The 19,266-nt window shown below is 35.1% G+C and overlaps 1 protein-coding gene across 6 annotated transcripts in view; it reads right to left on the reverse strand.

Moving 5' to 3' along the window:
* Positions 1 to 19,266, reverse strand: part of cd276 (CD276 molecule) — a 95,097-nt gene that overhangs the window by 25,023 nt on the left and 50,808 nt on the right. For 4 of the 6 annotated variants that reach the window (XM_088920303.1, XM_088920306.1, XM_088920304.1 and 1 more), the window contains exon 5: positions 5,976 to 6,113. In XM_088920303.1, coding sequence (XP_088776429.1) covers positions 5,976 to 6,113 — 138 coding nt within the window. The remainder of the gene's footprint in view (positions 1 to 5,975; positions 6,114 to 19,266) is intronic. The other 2 variants (XM_088920307.1, XM_088920305.1) reach the window with 1 other exon arrangement.

The raw sequence follows: 19,266 nt of genomic DNA on the forward strand, positions 1-19,266 counted from the left end.
TCACTTTGTATAAAAGCATCAGTGAGATTATTCATATTAGTTATATTAATTACATGTATTTTTATAATTATCTATTGTTATAACAACTTGTATTTACATGCAGTGGTTAGCATAGCACTGGTGTGGGTGTTTGTGTCTCAGTGTGCCCTGTGACGAACTGGTGTCCTGTCCAGAGTGTACCTGGGCTCGCACTCATTGCTTGTCGAGTTCCAGCTCCCTTGCAACCCTGAACTGGATTAAGTGGTTAGAAAATGGATGGATGGATTTGCATGCAGCAGACATAATCAACTTGTCTGTATACACATGACTGAGGCTGGAGTTAACAGTGTTCACTGCAGGCATGTTCCATTATACAGCCAACACTGAGTGAGAAAACCTCTAGATTATGCAAATATACTTGGCCAACCAGAAATCTATCACCCACTCCTACTAACAGCTCTGATTTGCACATTAACCATTATAATTTATTTGCCCATGTCCAAGCTATTAAGCCTTGCGTATGTCCGCTATTGCGGAAATGATGCCAAGCCATGGCAATGGTAGGTTTTCCATTTTGCCGCTGTGAACAGAGTAGCTCCTAATTTACCTCACATCTAACTACAGCGTCATCCTGCTTCATATCTGCAGCCTTCTGTCCATGGTTTGCCCTGATCCTGTTTCCATGGCCTTTTATCTTTTCTGACATTTCTTACACAGCACTTCATGGCCAGAGGCTACAGCAATCTCATTATTCCTTCATCTCCTCTAGCATACTCTAATCCAGATTTTACATTCTAGGTTTTCAGATGTGAATTCACTTTACCCATTTGCTCAGTTTAAGACCTGATGTTACAATGTTTTACAACCTGAACATATGAAATAGCACTGCATATACTTTATATGGAGGTTTCTCCTTACATGACCCTTATATGAAAAAGAAATGGACATGATTATTTTTAAATTATAAAGAAGCTAGACCATATTGTACTTTGCATATACTGTAAGAACAATTCACTGTACTTGAATTTTCCTACAATAGTATATTTTGTTTTACTTTTAGAATACTATCTAATCCTTATCGAACTGCACAGAGCGAAATCATATTGGATAAAACTCTTTTAAGTCCAGAAAACATAAGTTCACTCTGGCATGGAGTACACTGACAAAATGCCTCCTCTTCTACATTACATTGTGACAAGAGGTTCTGGCACTTCTGAAGGGGAATTTTTGACCATTCCTCAAGCCATAATTGCTCTAGGTCATGTAGACCATTTAGTTCTGTTTCAATCACAAATGTTTGATTGGATTTGAGCTCTGGAGACTGAGATGGCTAGTCGTATCATAATGTCCTTTTTTTAGCCAAAGTTGAGTTTCTTAGCAAAGGGAACCAGGTGATTGGCTAAAATGTCCAAGTATGTTTTGCAGTTCATGACTCCTACAATCTTAACAATCTTGTCAGAAGACAACTTTGTGAGGATTGCTAAAGGGTTACAATCTCTCGGAAAGGGTGCCATATTCAAATGGTATCAAATCATCAACATTTTGCAAGCTCTACCCAAGTCAGAAATGACGCAATGTAAAAGGGATCAGAATTGCTATACAGGCAGCTAGAAAATTCTTCAGGCACATATAGTAAGACATTAAAAGGCCATTCAAAGTCCCCTAATCTGTAAACTTCTGGTTACCTCAATAAACTGAAAACAGTGAAGACTCCAGAGTTAAAAGGTGAGCTAAGCGACTACAATTTTTCAATCACAAATATTTGGTTCCTGTATCATTCTACTCAATGTTGTGTCACTTTAGATAGATAGACACTCCATTGGAAACAAATTATAACAGGAAAAATGAGTTACCTCACTCTAGACTAGTTTTCAGCTCTATTCCCGTACCACATAAGCTTTGAGCGCTAAAAGTCTACTTCAATCTGTCTGTCCCAATGAACTCCATTAAAAGATAAGACAGCTTAAATTAGGTTGCACTTCTCTATTTGTTATAGCTATGCCTTTCTTGGTAAACCAACTGACATTTTATATTTATTTTTATCAAAACAACATCTCTATATACTTTGAGCAAAGAAAATGTATCATGAAGCAAATGACACCTACATCAGAAGAGATGAAAAATCGGTTTCTGACACAATTTTGCAGGTTATGTTCAGGGAAATACTAACTCTAAATTTTCAGACCATAAATCCAGATGGCTTGTCATTGCTGGAAGAGACTCTTTCTCTATTCGGATGCTGCCTCACTGCTAGAAGGATTATAACCAGTTTAAGCTTATGGTGTTCAATTCAATTGAAGTGTTATACTGTAAATTCTTCAAATTTCATACAATTTACAGAAAAAAAATGTTTACTGTTTGGTTACATTATTTAATATTGTCAGTTCTTAGTGTTGTGATGTCTTCATTCATTTATCTTGTATCTAAAGCTTCATTAAAGCAGCAAACAATTTGATAAGCTATTTTGTGAATCAATGCACAATGATGTAAAATAGGCTATATTATATTTATTAAAACATTTCCATAATTTTAATACTAAAACATCCATTCAAATTATGCATTATTAAGTAAATGCAGAGCTGTGATAACAATTCCACTCCCCACTGCTAGAAAGAGGGTTGTCATCACCTTGTGCTGCCTTATTGTTTTGTTTTTTTTTTGCTTCATCAAGAGTTGTCAGGATCCCATTCTTTCTAACTACTTGTTTCAGGAAAAAGTTCAGAGAACCATTGACCGAAGACATCATTGAGATCTTCCAAATGCTTCTTCCAATTGTCAACACCTTCTCTCTCTCCTTTCATCTCCAAATTCTTCTAGAGTTAGTTTTCACTGAGACTGACTGATTGACTAGAAAAGACCAACTCTAAATTTCTAAATTTTCAAGACCATGAATACAGATGGCTTGTCATTGCTGAAAGAGACACTTTCTTTAATTTTCAGCCATGATAATTGTAGATGATAATGATGGATGATCTTTGCCTTGTCTTTCTTCCACGTGTTCTTCATACCATGGATCAGCTTTGAACCTGTGCCTTGACTCAGTGATTTTCTCTCTTTGAGTTGCTTGTGGATTTCATTCTTAACTAGACAGTCTTAAGAATTAGTGTCACTTCACAGTCGTTGCTGACAGTGTATTTCAGGGCATCTCAAGTAATACTGACCCTTTGCTGTTTGCATTCGTTGAAATCTGTTGGTCTTTCCTTTAAGTACATGAGGTTTTTCCAAGAGATCTCATTTGATTAATTCCTTCAGTCATAAGATCAGAAGAATATAAGAGTATAATCAACAACAGTCATTCTGTCCATCTAGCTTGATGAACAGTAAAGGTTTGAGTAACTAATTTAAGGATCAATTTAATAAAAAAAGATGGGATATCAACTTCAACATATTTATTTGAATAACTTATTTCAGACTCCCACAATGGTTTGTGTACAAAAAGTACCTTCTGTTCTCAGTTTTAAATGCACTTCCCCATTATTTCCACATGGTTTGTTTTTCATAGCTAATTTTGAAGTAGTTTATTAGGTTGACTTTGTAAATGCCTTTGAGAAATTGAATACTTGAAAACAGGTCTTTTAGCTTGTTAGTGGAAGACTTCCCATTTATGTATCTGGACTATTTCCAGAGCAGCAATGCTTTTTGTATCATTAACACATCATTATTATTATTATACACTATTCTAAACATGATCTTATTTGTGCATTGTTCATTGTTTTTCAAGCTCAAGTGTTTCTGTTGTTATAGACTGAGAGCCATTAAAAACAAAACAAATGAGTACTGCAGCCAATATCATTTATAGTAGTTTTAATGCCTCTTCTTGTTTTTATTTGCTATTTACATGCAACACCCTGTACTTATCCGCATTAAAAGTCATCATCAAGGTGTTAAATCCTTAATTACGGCTAATTATTTTTAGCAGTGTTTGCGAAACCTGTCATTTCTATATTAAGTCACTCCAATTTCACTACCTCTTTTTCTGAACCTTGTTTGCTACAGCATCTACTAACCAATTCTAAATCCAAGTATATGCATTACCCAGAACACCCACTGTGTTTTTTTAGAATTAATCTTTTTTGAGTAAGTTTATCACACGTCTGGGAAAATATTGTACATATATATACAGTATATTACAGTATATATGTTATATACATATATAATGTATGAATTATTTTTTTTAGTCTAAGAATTTAGTTAAGCAAGACCTAAATATTCTAAATCCGCACAGACTATCTCTTTTATTGTATCTATTTTATTGTTATACAAATGAGTTTAGTTTGGTTATCACTTGAGTATGGTTTTTTTTTTTTATTGTGGATCACCCAGTATGGAAACATTTCTATATCTGAGAAATATGGTTTGTGAAGTGGCATTCATCTTGTTTTTTAACCAGGGTCATTTTTAATCAGCCATCTCAATTATTAAACATCCCACCCACACTTTTGTCCATATTATTTTTTGCCAGAGCAAGAATTACGTTTCCGTTTTCAGAGAGAAAAACTAAACACCAGAGTTCCTACAGTGACATACTTACTACTGTAGATTAGTTTTAAACAGCTTTCATTTTCAATTTATAGTTTGAGAACTGAGTTAAGACTTTGCATCTCTTAAGATTCTGGATTTATTTAAAAATCTCTGGGTGCTCAGCAGTGAACATCTGACCTTTAATTAAATGTCTTTCCTACACTGAGGTTACCTAATTACAACACTGCTAGCTTTCACAGCATCCTTTCAGCTTGAGCTAGCCATCTCTTTTTAAAGTAGACCCCCATACCATCACTACCATCCAAAGTCATTCTATGCAGTTAATTATGACATAGAAACTTTAAAAACTATCATACTGCAGCAAAACCTACCCCGATACACTGCCAGCATACAAAGTACACTTAGTTTTTTTTTTATTTTGCCAGTCTCATTTTACTCATTTTACAGTCCCTACTTTTTTCAGATTATCATATGCAGTTTTTTTGTCCTATAGGATAAATATGGATATTCAAGACACATGTATCCATTGTATTTAAAAACACATACTTAATCATGAGGATGAATATATAAAAAAAGCATTCTGTTTAAAATCTTATTTGTACCTGGCTTTAATGATTGATACTCTTGATTCCAATATTCCTCAACTAACCCTGCTACTATGTAATATGATGATACAGCACATCTTATTAAGTCTGGAGAAGAAGCCTGAAATAATTGAAAGGCTTAAAGGGGCAAGAGTACTACAGTGCTTGCTAATGAGGACGACACTCATGAACCATTCGCCAATCAGGCAGAGTAAGAGATATGAGGTCCTGTGGCAGCGTGTTCACCCAAGCTAAACATTCAAAGAAAGAAGGATGTCGGTAAGACGAATAGATGTTAGCAAAAGTAAATCGAATTCAGATAAAGTCAAGATTCATTTCTTTCAGTGACAATTACAAGACAACGAGTCTTTTTTTTAAGTTGCTTGATAGGAATTCCAAACATAAGTCAATCTTTTCACAAGGAGCTGTATTTGAATGAAATCACAGAACCAGGTGTAGTCACAGAATAATACAGTATTAGGTTTAAATCTTGAAGTGCTGCTGTTTGCTGAAGTAATTTTAGTGGATCCATACTGAAAAAATTGAGTATTTAAATATGGATTTGAATTGATAAAAAACATAATCAGACCTATTTTTATATTAAATAAACATAAAATCAATCCTCTTGTACAAAATTACTGTACTTGATTTAATGTAATACCAACAATGTTAGAGGCAGCAAAGAGAAGTGAGCATATGATAAGAAGCGGTCTAACTACATTTTATCAGCAGCGTAAGGGCACTGGTGGTGAAACCGAAGAAATATATTCTACCAACACAGAGACAGAATTTGAAATAACAGTTTCCAAATCATGAATGTCCTGAAAAAACATGTCTAAAAACCATTGTTTCTGTTCAGCATTTTACATTTCTGGTGCTTCTGCTTCACCTTATCCCAAAATATCCATTAGTTTTCCTCCATTACTGTACCTGCTTCTCCCTCCTTGCAGCTTTCATTGATCTTCTTCTTGCCAATATAAGCCAAGGCGATAAGCAGTCCAAAAAGGCAGACTGCCAGGCCCACAGTCACCCACAGAGCCACTGGTGGGAATCCCTTGTTTAGTCCTGCTATGGTAGAGAAAAGAGAAAGGTTGCCATGGAAGTCAAACACAGAATGATAGCATTTCACTCAGCTATTTTCAATATCACATTTTTTGTATTTAATCATTGTGCCAAATTGTAATCCATAGACAATGAAACAAGTATGTTAACCATAATTTTATGCATCAATAAAAGTTTGTTGTTATTTTTAAGACCACTGTAAACCACAGCACATTTCCCCAGCTGTGCAAGTTCTTTCTATATAACCCAAAATTATTTGAAATGTTTATTCTGGATTAATCTTTTGCAGTGCATTACGAATCTGCTGTGTAACACGTGTAATCAGATACGGTCATACAATTCTGAAATAGAAGATGATAATGTTTAACACACTAGTGGATTTAGCTCAGCTATAAACTGTTATACTTGTTTAGCAAATAACTTTGCATTCATTTGCTATCAATGTTATAGTGTTAATTAACCATAGCTAAATACAGACGTTTTGTTTTCAACACAATTAAGTTAGCATAGTTTATCGTGTACAGTACAGACGGAAAAGCGGTCAGGTAATTTTTATGGTGGCAAGCACACACCTAGGGCTCTCTTGCTATTTGAAACTAGTCCATAAGAGAAAAAGATTAAACCACAAGGGTGATGACAGGTTAACAAAATGAAACTGCCAAAACAATGGGACAGTGAAACAAAAGAACATTAAGACTCCCATTCTCCCTGGGGCTTTAAAGTGCATGCTACAGTAGACCCAGGTTTTCTAAAACAAACAGGCCTCCAAAACAGCACCACAAACAAAGAGGTAATTGAAAAAAGTAAGACTCAAGATGATCAATGTTGGCAAACATCTATAAAATCCAAGCAAAGACTGGAAAGAAAATTCACTTTATATTACTAAGCCAGATGAGGCCAATATGTGCTGTTGAAAAAGCACAGCACTTTTTTATCTCAAAATGAAACTGGTACTTATTTCACATAGGAATTGTTACTGCAAAGAAGAAATATGACAGTAGTGTAACTAGAATATTTTCACAATTATCGTTTTTGCAGAGGTCTTAGAATATAAGTGAGCCAGAGGTTTCAGAACATAAGCAGTATTTTAATAATTACTGTCATCAACATTATTTGATTTTTAAAAGAGTTCTATTGTTACAAGAGTGATTTCTCAGCAATAAGCACAAGTTTAAATAAATTTAACATGAACTGAATTATTTCAGAATACCAGAGTACAATAACTGCATTAAAATGTATTTGCCAAAATACTAAATTTATTTTGAAGTTTTAAAACAATTTCCTTTGTTGGGAAATGAAAATGAAATAGGCAAATTAAAAGCATTATCAACTCATGTATTGCTACATACTTTTTAGGTATTCAATAGTGCAGAAATATGAACAGATTAAATAATGACACTGCTGAGTGAGGAACACATTTATATTTAGGTTATTAGAAAATACATCATTAAAAATTCTAAATATAAATACACTTTATTCGTCAAGGATCATTAAAGTGCTACTGTATATAGCTTGTGCCAAGCTCTCACAACCATTTCTGTAAAGAACTGTACCCTTTTCTTGTCTTATATGCATTTCCCCTTATTTTCCACTTGTGTCCTCTATTTAAAGTTTCTCTAGTGATCCATTCGTTTGACTTTGTTGATATATTTGTGGTTTTTATTTTCATTTGTACACAGCATTATAACTGTTTGATATGAATCATATGCTTTTGTCTCATGATAACCATTATATCCTAAAAGATAGTTTTTTTTATTCTCCTTGTTTAGTGGATAAAACTAATGTCTGTATATGAACCTGAATATTTTCAGTGGTAGTTTCTTCAAGATCAGCTTACCCAATCCTATATTTATAGTTCACCTGCATATACTACTATGCACTTGTTTATATAGTGTCACCTTTTTAGGTGTTTTCTCCAGTATAATGTCTCTAAACCTGTTATAATTTCTTGTATTTGTTCTATAGTACTTACTACTCCTTCAGTTTTCAGTTATCTGCAAATTTGACAAACTTAACATACTCTAGATCTATAAAATTAGGAAAAGCATCAGCATATCTAAAAAACATGGAAAGCTTTTGTCATGGCAAATACCAATACAAACCACACAAATAGTCATATGAATTGCTATGAATTTCAATAACAGTTACCCCTTTTTGACAATTAAATTCACCTGCAATTGGCAACCACAAGAAAGGTGAAGTTGTGGTTGCAGTTTATTACTAAACGAAATTAGTAACTATATTAGCAACTGACTTCCAATCTGCCTATCAGAGACTTAGCTCTGCCTCTCATAACTAATATGACATTTTCACATAACTCTGATATAAATCCCTTTTATTCTCTGTCTTGTATGTCTGGCAAGGGGGGAAAGAGTTAAGTTTGTGTGCATTTCCCTGGTCCCATGGGCCAGGCTGATAAAGATAAATGCCATTGCTGGCTATCATTTCTCCAGTAAACCCCCCGGCCATGAGATTGTGTTTTTCTTTCTTTTGCTTGATGATGTGATTTTGTTTTTTTCAAAAATAGATTTGTCACTAATGGCTCTTTTTCCAACCTCCTCCTTCTCTCAGACCTCTCTCTCAATCACTTTCTGCTGGGGGGGGGGGAGAGGGGGGAGAGACAGGCAAAGGGGCAGCAGGGGGGGTAGCCTGATATGGAGCTGCAGTAAAACAAGAGTGTCTGCAGGATATGAATCATAAGGCTGAAGTTTAAGCTTTGTGAATCTGTGAGAAACCACGGTAGCACGCTCCCTCAACCTTACTTGAACTTTTTTCCTCTTTTTCAGCACCTTCACTGGCTTTCCTGTTGTGAGCAGCTAACTACCCCAGCAGGTACCCCTTCTCTATCTCTTTGTCACAGTGAGGAATAAACCTAAGTTCTGTTGATGTACTGTAGCAGATGTAATTTTTTTTCTTTTTGTTTTTGATTTAGAGGCAAGTTAAGTTTCACCAGTGCAATACTGGAATTTGGAATAACATCTAAAGGTCCTGTTCTAACAGCAGAATAATCCTTACAGTTTTATAGTGTTTTTCTGGACACCTAACTCAAAGCGCTTTACAGGTAATAGGGACACTCCTCCCCTCCACCACCAATGTGTAGCTCACACCTGGATGATGCAAATGGCTGCCAAAGTGCACCAGTACCCTCACCACACATCTGTGGGTAGGAGAAGAGAGTAATGAAGCCAAATCATAGATGGGGAATTTTAGGAGGCCAGATCTGGTAAAGGCCAGAGGGGAAAACTGGGAAAAAATAGCAGGATTAAGGAGATGCATTACAAAGTGTTTAAGGAATTAAACTTAAGAAAACACAACAAAACCACATTGTAAAAAAATACAAAACTGCTTTTGTGCAAAGTATTTCGATAGGAAAACTTCAGTTTTAAGAAATTAATTAATTTGTTATTTCTCAAAAACTATTTTGATGCATCAAAATACATGGATCAAAATTACTTTTGCTAAACTGTAAAAAAAGTTCACTTTGATATTCTAAAATGTTTTAATATCAATTTTAAGGTTTACTCTCAACTCAAAGGTATCACCCTCTAGTGCTTAAAAGCCACCGGATTTCTCTCCACTCAAGCTAATGCGTCAAACCAACTGCTTTCATTAAAATCTAATAATTTAGTCAAGGACTCAATAAAGGCTGAAGCTCTACATGTTTTACAAATGGAGGGCTTTTAGTGTACACAAAAGAAACACTTCCTATAACACATTAACATGATAAATTTGTGTATTTATTTGTGTAGAAGATCCCTGCTTCGGGATGGCCACTGAGGACCTTAACACATGAAAACACTCCACACTCAATATATGAAATGAAAGTCAATGCTGAAACCTAGCTTTAAGCAAGCATTCAAGCAAAACAAAACAAGCAAAAAGCTCCTCAAGTGAGAACATCATGTTAGACTTACAAAGAGCTGGTCTGCAGAGCCAGCCCACATAATATGGTTTCCTGGGTTAGAAACAGATATGAACAAATAATGTTACAAAATAAACTAAAGCACTTCTTACCTCAACCAATCTACTGACAACCAAGTGAGCCAAAGGCACCTTGTATATCCAAACACACACCTAGGTGCAAATCCCCACATTTCAGAAAATTAACATAACATTATTTACAAGAAAACTCTTTGACCAACTCTTTGGTGACCTCAAGTGGCAGCTCCATGGTCACTACAACCCCAGTTTAACTTGACAAAATCATCTGCCACATTGAGGAAATTTATCATCCTTATTCTATTGTCTACTTTGCAATGCCTTCTATTGTTTAAATTGTGCAGTTTCATAATTCTCTACCTTCTAACATACAGTTACCTTCATGTTCCTGGGCTTTATGCAACTCAGCTCTACTTTGTCATAGTGTAAAACCAGAACTAAGGTAAGGTCTGACCTGACAAAAAGAAAGATACACTTTGTGATGTTCCTAATGTGCTTCAAATGACAACACAGCGTCAAATGGAATATCAAGATCTCTAGCTTCCATGAAGAATTTGACTGAAACAAAAGCAGCACTGAAATCACCAACTTTGTAAAGCTGATGTTGAAAGTCTGTGAGCATAAGCTTAAGTACAGTATGGACAGCATTTAGCTTAAGGAAGTTCTGTTTTCTTTCCACATTTTCATCCCATAAAGGGCACAAAATGCAGAAGTAGTATCTGATTTGGTCTGTGGGTATCTTTGAGCATCATCAACATAACAGTGAAATGCATGTTCATTACAGAATAATTTGTTATAATAATGTAACAAAGAAGCAACATAATATAATAATAATAATAAACTTTATATTATATAGCAACTTTAAAGGTGGCTTCTCAAAGCGCTTTACAGAATGACAACTACAATAAATAAAAGAATACACAAGATAAAACACAATTACAATATACAGAGTAGACCGTGGATGGTGGTACTAAGAAGAGCAGAGGGGTGAAGAATGGAACCAGTTAAGTAAAGGTTTTTCTGAAGAAGAGTTTAGAGAAGGTGACTCTCTGATATCCTCGGGCAGAGAGTTCCAGAGCTTGGGGGCATAACAGGAGAAGGCCCTGTCACCCATACAATGTAGACGGGCTTGGGGGACAGTTAGGAGACCAGAATTAGAAGAGCGAAGGTTGCGAGGTGGGGAGCAGGGCGATAATAGCTCAGACAGGTACTGAGGTACCAAGCCATGCAGAGCCTTATAGGTGAGCATGAGGATTTTAAAGTCCACATGGAATTTGACAGGAAGCCAGTGCAAGGACTCCAGGATAGGAGTAATTTGATCACTTGCACTACACCTGATCAGGACCTTGGCTGCTGAATTCTGGACATACTGCAGTTTGTTCTAAGTAGATTTAGATACCCCAGCGAGTAGAGCATTATAGTAGTCAGTTCGAGAGAACACAAATGTGTTGATCAACTTTTCAGCCATAGTTAGTGATAGCATAGGGCGATATTTCTGAGGTGAAAAAAAGATGTTTTGACCATATGCTGCACATGTGGGTCAAATGTTAAGCCAGAATTGAAAAATAAATATTAAAGGTCCCAACTTTCCACCATAGAACCCTCTGAGTAAGCAGGACAACATGAGATTTAAAACAGCCAGATAGGAGCCATACTAACAGGAGGAAGTACCAGTGATCCCACACAATTTTGCATGTGATTCAGCAGGATGCTGTGATTGACATTATCACTTGTCCAGAAAGAGAAGAATATTAAATGACCCAATGTCAAAAGCCATCAGCAAATCATTAACTACCTTAAAAAGCACTGCTTCAATGCTGTCTCTCACGAAACCCCAACTAAAAAGGTTCAAAGAACTCATTAGATGTAAAATGAGATTGTAATTGAGCTGCCAATGCCCGTTTCACAAAATGTGAGAGAATAGGCAAACTAGAAACTGTAGTTGTTAAGTAATTGGGGGTCCAGGACAGTTTTCTTTTAACTCAGGTGTGACAGAAACAGACTACATTTCTGTTGTGGGGTTTACATAGCCCCATAGAGCACATACTGTACAGTACGGGCCCAGTTACAGGGAAAGGAAAACACACCCATTTCATACCAAATCAGGGAACTTGAAGAGCACACTCTTTCATGACCTGACAGAACTAGACCAAAGTGTTAAACAGGAACTATACTGGATACTATACCATATCAAATCCAAGTATTATCCAATGCATGGGGTAATGGGACTAAAAACCAGTACAAATGTGCAAAAATGTGTGTGTCTACTTTCAATAAAATAATAAATTCACAGTCACTTTCATTTTATTCTGGCAGGGCACTGTATATACCATCTATACAACTATAAATAGTCATCATTTGACTTTTTGTTCACAATATATTAGAGCAAACAGATGTCAACTCATGGCAAATGACAGTAAAGGGAAAATGGCTATAGACAATCATGCAATGGAATTGTTCAATATAAAATCTCAGTGTTAAGGTGGAAACAACTGGACAGAAGAGATCTGCATACAAAAGACATCATGCTGCATGACAGGTGTGCACTAAGAAAATCAGAATTAATCAGGCTTATGTCCCGATTAAGATGTGTGGGGAAACCACAACCAAAATTTAGAGTATATAACGTCTTCCAGACATTTTAAAGGAATAACATCTGTGCAAATACAAAAATTGCAGTAAGCTTTACAATGCCTGGAAGCCTTGTTAAAACTGTTCTGTGCCACACAGACGTTGCAGAAAACACTCATGGCCTGTATAATTATGCACACAGCACAGTGTTAGGATCACTTTCAAGTGACTGATGGAGAACAGTATGCTGTGACTAATGAGTCCTAGGTGTGTAATCTGTGAGCGTTTGTAATTGGATCTTATTATTTCATGAGAGTATCTCTAGGGAAACAACTGAAGTAAAAACTAGTATAGTATCTCAAGAGTGTCATTAAGGTAAAAATATATTTTAATGAGAGAGGCTGCGCACTAAGACAGTGGGATATACCCAAAAAACATAAGATCATTCTAATTTAATCAAACCCCACAAAGCTATTGTATTGTTTAATTCCCATTAGATATCATGAGAAGGTTTATGTAAATGAACCTTTGCCTTTTTCCATAAGGTAGAAGATGATGGAACTTAATAGGTATACCATAATAGGTTATTTATATTCTTTCCTGGTGCAAATCTTTCAATTATTTTTTAAAGTGCTTTTATACTTTAAACTCCGCATTTTAAACACTTACAAACAGGACTCCTTGTGTGAGAGACTTGCCTGGAATCTCAGCATTCAGTCCAGTCAATTTAGCTTAAAAGATGGAGTTAATTAAATATAACAAGCTTCTGTCAGACAACAAGTACTGCCATAGCTTTTTATAGCATAGCATAGATTATAAGAGTGTCATTCTTCTTATGGCACTCTATACAGTAGGTATAGATCAGGGGTCTCCAACCCTGGACCTGGACAGCCCCAGTCCAGTTATTCTTATACTGTAGGTCACCCTAAATCACCTGTTATTCAAAAATTAATAAATTAGGAACATCTCCTTAAACAATTGACCAAGGACGAGAATTTTACTGTTATTGGTGTTTGAGTTGAGCAAAATAAAAAACTATCACAGTTATAAAATGGTTCTGAGATATTTGGGCAAAGGAATAAAGTTTGTTATTAACACTACAGAATATTAATCTGTATGTACTGTTATTAAGGGCATCAGATGTTTTATTTTCAATAAAGGTAATTTCTGAGACACAACTTGAAATATGTGATTTTCTTTTTTCAAACATGGAGCAGACTATGGAGCATTATATCACGCTTAAAAAGTATGAAATGTTACTGAGATTAAACTAGAATACACAATTTCACCATGACTATGTGAAATGTCATTATTGGCTAATTATTTGATATTCATATTTGTTTAATAAACTACAAATCTAATTGTAATGTACACTATTATTGTTAGAGAGCATCGCTGTTCCTCAAAGCTCATGATAATTACGAAGGCTTTTTCTCTGATTTATTGAAGTTCAGTTCAAGCAATCTGTAACTCCCCAAAAAAGAAAAGCTCTAAAAATGCAAGGTCTTGGATATTTTATTATTTACCAAAACCAATGGTCAAGTTCAATTTAACAAAGTAATAAATAGATTGATGTCACACTTGTCCTTTCTATGTAAAATTACTTGCAGTAAATCAGTGTCTGGCAGGAATTAAGAGGCCAATGGACACCCAATCATTGCTGCATGGCAAATCGTAACCAGCAATAACATTGCCCTCCCATTGAAAAGTCACACAGATTCCTGAAAGGACAAGGTCTAAACTGTCAACAGACTACAATTAAACATTTTCCCAGCATGGGCACAGGGGTCCTTGCTGTGAGCAGAAATGTAAAGACACACTTTAAAATTTCAAACTGGGATTATAAAATAAAAAAGATAGCAACGTAGTCCAGCATTATGAATAGTGGATTTATTATTAAAGTGTCATGCAACTCTAAAAAGAAGATTGTAAATCTCCCTTAAATTGAACTGCACTGTTGTCTTAAAGACATACCGTATTACTCTCTACAGAGGCAACTGAATCTTAACAGAGTAATGTGCTAATGTCTTTGCCTTTCAATTTATGTACAAGTGATTCAGTATGCAAAAACACACAAATGCAGCTGTACTTTTCACCACATCTGGGATAAGAGAGGAAAAGGCAAATATGTAGAGGGTTTAATGATTGAAGTATTAAGTGTTGGACCTGATATTGGAGTCCATAAATTAGTTGTATACCTAACCAACCGGAATGTCAGAAAAAAATAAATTTACAAAATCTGAATTATAAATTATGTCAGTATTTTTATGCACAGGGATTTTCAATGAAGTGTTCCTCAGCAAGTTCAGAGAAATACCTTATTGGTATGCTATGTTTGACCACTTTGGAAGCAACTGATAACATCCTCCAGACTATTAAACGCTACTATTATCCTCAACTCAACTCAGGACCATAATCATCTCTAAAAATCAATCAGGTGATCCATGTATTAAATGAGTCAAGAAACAAGACTAATACAATCAGTATCTCATGAAGAAAAAAGTAACAAGTAAGTCTTTTCAGCAGGGAATAATCCTATTACTTGTTCGATCACAGAAGACTATATCTTTAAAGAATGGGGTAAAGAAGAGAAACAGCAAAACTATCTTATATTAGTACCAGGGAATGCTTGTTTTGTCTCCCCTTATTATATTTATATAATATGCTTTTATATAATGGACAAAAAGGGTAAATTCTGATCATTCCTTTCACTTATGGAAAATGAGAACATCCATCTTTAGAGGATTTCAGTTTGCAATTTGAGCGGAAATAACTGTTTAAATAAAACACGTTAATGAGTAAGATGTTCAGCAAGCCGCGGCTTTAAGCCAGACAGGTTTCATGAGCCATAAAACTACATGATACTTTTAAGTATGTTTTGTAATAAAAACCTGTTTACAATGGACGGATCGCAATACATTTCACTAAAATAACAGTTTCAGGGTAGGCCACAAGCTGTTTACGTAGCACTAAAACATGACCAAACAACCTTATTAGTCTGTACCTGTAGAAGGATTTAATTGAGAGTTAATATGATTTTCTTTCCAGAGTAAAAGGCCCCTGTAGGATGTATAATTAAGTGTGTATACTATTTAAAGCAAATATGCTTTGGGTGTTTTGATGTTTTTTGGTTGTGCTTATTTTTAATATCTAAAATTTCCTGAAGGGAAAACTGTTTCTATAATAATTGGCCTGGTGAGTCTAGTTGAGCAGACAGTTAATACCACTCAACATTTGGCTGCTCTAAAGTCTCTCTGCTCACATTACACAGCCCTAGAGTGCTAAAGTGGACTCAGAATGAGTCTGTATTAAAGGCACATTTGACGTTTCCTCGCTGACAGAGTCAATCACCTTTTCTTTCCTTTCAAAGAGACAGGCATTAAGATGTCTGACTGAAGCAAGCTATTGATTTTTTTTAACCAGCAGAAAACTTTGGACCAGTAAGTCACTAAAAACTCTTGCTCTCTAAATTTTTAATGAGCTTTAAAGCAGACTAGACTTGAGTTAAAGATTTGTAGACGGCGATCAGTAGTGACAGCTACAGGGAGTACTGGCAATTTGCTCTGTCAATTGTACATTAAGCTGAGTTAAAGACATACGTGTCTTCAGAATGGAAAGCCTAGGAGGCCCTGTTTGTGGAAGGCACAATGTAACTTTGCAAAGATTAAGGAATAAGTACATCTTCAGATACCACTTGGGAGATGTGCTGCAACATTTTGGCCCATTATTTCATCTTCAACTGGATTTCTTACTCAGAAATAAATAATTATGTTTCAAACAATGTTTCATCACTTTTCAACATTGCCTGTCACAGACATTGAGGAAAAAAGGCTAAATTCTAATCAGTACTGCATTAGATGCTCAGCATTTGGAGACAATTGTCAAACATTTTCTTAAAAAAATTAACATTGATAAAATAGTTTTCAATATAATTTGAATTCATGTGACTGTGTACATCTCGGTTTCAGTTACTTTCAATTATATTTTTTCACTTGTTTTAATTTTTTCTTTTCTATGTAACTCCAGACAACCTCAGACATAAATAGTCTCAACCATGATAGATGAAAAGATCCTTGTAAGATAACAATGACAACACTAATAATAATAAAAATAAAAATAATAATAATAGAAGACTCTGAAAGAATACTAAGAGAAACTTCATTATATAACAATGATGGAATCATTTCTGAAGTTGATAGAGAACGTTGGTTTTAGGTTATTGCTATATTTTATGTGACATTAAAATAATGAAAGGAAATTGCCTTCGTTTTTATATCCTCCAACTTAAACTGTAGTTCAGTTAATCCAATCCAATTCATAAAAATGATAAATTAATTAAATCATACTGTGTCTTTCATAATCACAAATCATTTTTTATAAGAGCCCAGGCCAAACCAAACTCAGCTGTACTTTCTTAAGTTTGCACACTAAGACTCTCAAGATAATATCTTTAGAAACCAGGAGAGGCAATACACACAAGGAGAAGACATCGATTAAGCAAAGGGGTCTGGCACAGAGTTGAAGTATGAATCCAGTAATGCTCCTTAGACAAATGTATTAGAGAACATCCATAGAACCGCCAGTCTTCTCAGCTGTAGAAACATGATTAAACCTTTTTCAAGTCAAATATATGGATATCAATCATAGATCAAGTCCAAGTTAAAAAAAACAGGCAAAAATCTTTTCTAGTTTGAGTTGCACTCAGTTTCTGCAGTTAGCAATGAATTAATTGGGATTATATCAGGCATTTATATAATCTCAAATATAGAGGCAAATTTATCTAAACGATAAAGAAAGTGTAATTACCATCACAATAAACTTTCATTCAATTTTATTTGAAGAAAAGTGACGCAATTTTTTCATTTCCCTTGATAATTTTACCTTGTCCTCTATAAGATGCCAGAAAGGAGAAAAAGATCTACATTGCCATGATCGATTTCACTCACTCATGAATTCAATAATGAATTGAAACGAAATTGATTTGGAATTATAGAAGCGGTCAAATAGATATATTAATAATATTACTGTGTGTATATTTGTCTGAGCCAATACAATGTAGTCTTTTAATTTGCACCTATATATAAGGAACTGAGGGATGGAATTAAATGTGTTTGATGAGATTAATAATTGAGTAGCAGCAACAGTTTATTTCCTTTTGGACACTTTTCTTTCCATAAACTCAGAACTCTATAATAAGCATAACATTTCCACACATCATGGAGACGAACGCAAATAAAAAGGACAAGCTACTACAAAAATATAACGGCAAGAATTGGGAGCAAGCCAGGATACACGCTGGACAGAATGCCAGTCCATCACGGGGCACACACGCAGACACAAACATGCGTATGCACAAACTTACGCCACTTCAAATTTTCTCAGAAGCCATCTGGAGGTACATTGTGAGGTAACTAGAGCCCCCAGAGTACACCTACGCAAACACGGGCAGAACATACAAACTCTACACAGATAGCACCACAGGTCCAGAACTGAACCCAGGGTCCCAGCGCTACCAGGCAGCAATGCTAAATACCATGCCACTGTGCCACAACTCCCCTTCTGTTACACAAAAAGACGTACATGTACTTAATATTTTTATTTTAAAGACAATGCTCATGTTTCCAACTATTGATTTTTCACATTGTTGAGCTTTACTACCATTTTTTAATCAAGATAGAAATAAGACAGATGTGTGCACATAGCAATCTGATATGTGAAAATAAAACAATTTAAACGGCCTGCATCAAAATAAAGAGCAGACAATTTCTTGATAAACTTCAATTCATCAAATTTTGTTTTAACTTGATAAATACAGCATGTTTTTAATCCAGTGGCTGACCTACTGTAATTTTGACCTAAATTCCTTTGTGGGGTCTGGACATTTTTACATCAAGATCAGTCTCTGTCCAGTCACTTACTCTATACATACTGTATGTAGGATAAAGAGCGGGACATCCTGGATGGTTTAATATAGCATTAAATCATTTTTTATTCTTATGTAAACATGGGTGTAAAGAGGCAAAATGCAGTTTAATGAATGAGAAGCGATTGCATTTTCTGTTGAGTGTTAGTTTTACCATTCTGTCATAACGGACCCTTCAGAAAAGTAAATATTAAAATGGCTGTCCAGAGATCCAATGTTATATATTAAATTAAAATGTAATAATAATTATTTAAATTTATATCGTGGAATAATAAAATGAAAAAAGCCATGCATAGGATTGTGTGAAATGGACTCAGATCAGTACATACACTGTATTTTTTAGCATTTTAAATAAGAATTACTTCTTTGTAAGTGATATGGACAGAGAGAAAAAACCAATATCACACTAGAAAGAGTTAAAAGAGCAATAGATTCAATTCAATTTATTTTAAATAGCGCCTTTCACAACAAGGTTGCCCCAAGGTGCTTAACAATGCAAGTGACCCTACATGTGAATACAGAACAGAAAAGACCAGAAGACAACGGAGGAGAGGAACCAAAAACCCTCTAGGGGTCCAAGATCAACTGGCTGGCCAACCCCTTTGGGCATGCTAACATTATGAAATAAAAAAAGAAAAAAATGAATGAGGGTATTAATCCATCCATCATATCTTCTGTATGTCAGTACTCCATGCAGATCTCTGTAGACCAGCAAAATCCTCCTAT

Source organism: Atractosteus spatula, chromosome 7 (assembly GCF_055471065.1).
Source record: "Atractosteus spatula isolate fAtrSpa1 chromosome 7, fAtrSpa1.hap1, whole genome shotgun sequence".
NCBI classification, from domain to species: Eukaryota; Metazoa; Chordata; class Actinopteri; order Semionotiformes; family Lepisosteidae; genus Atractosteus; species Atractosteus spatula.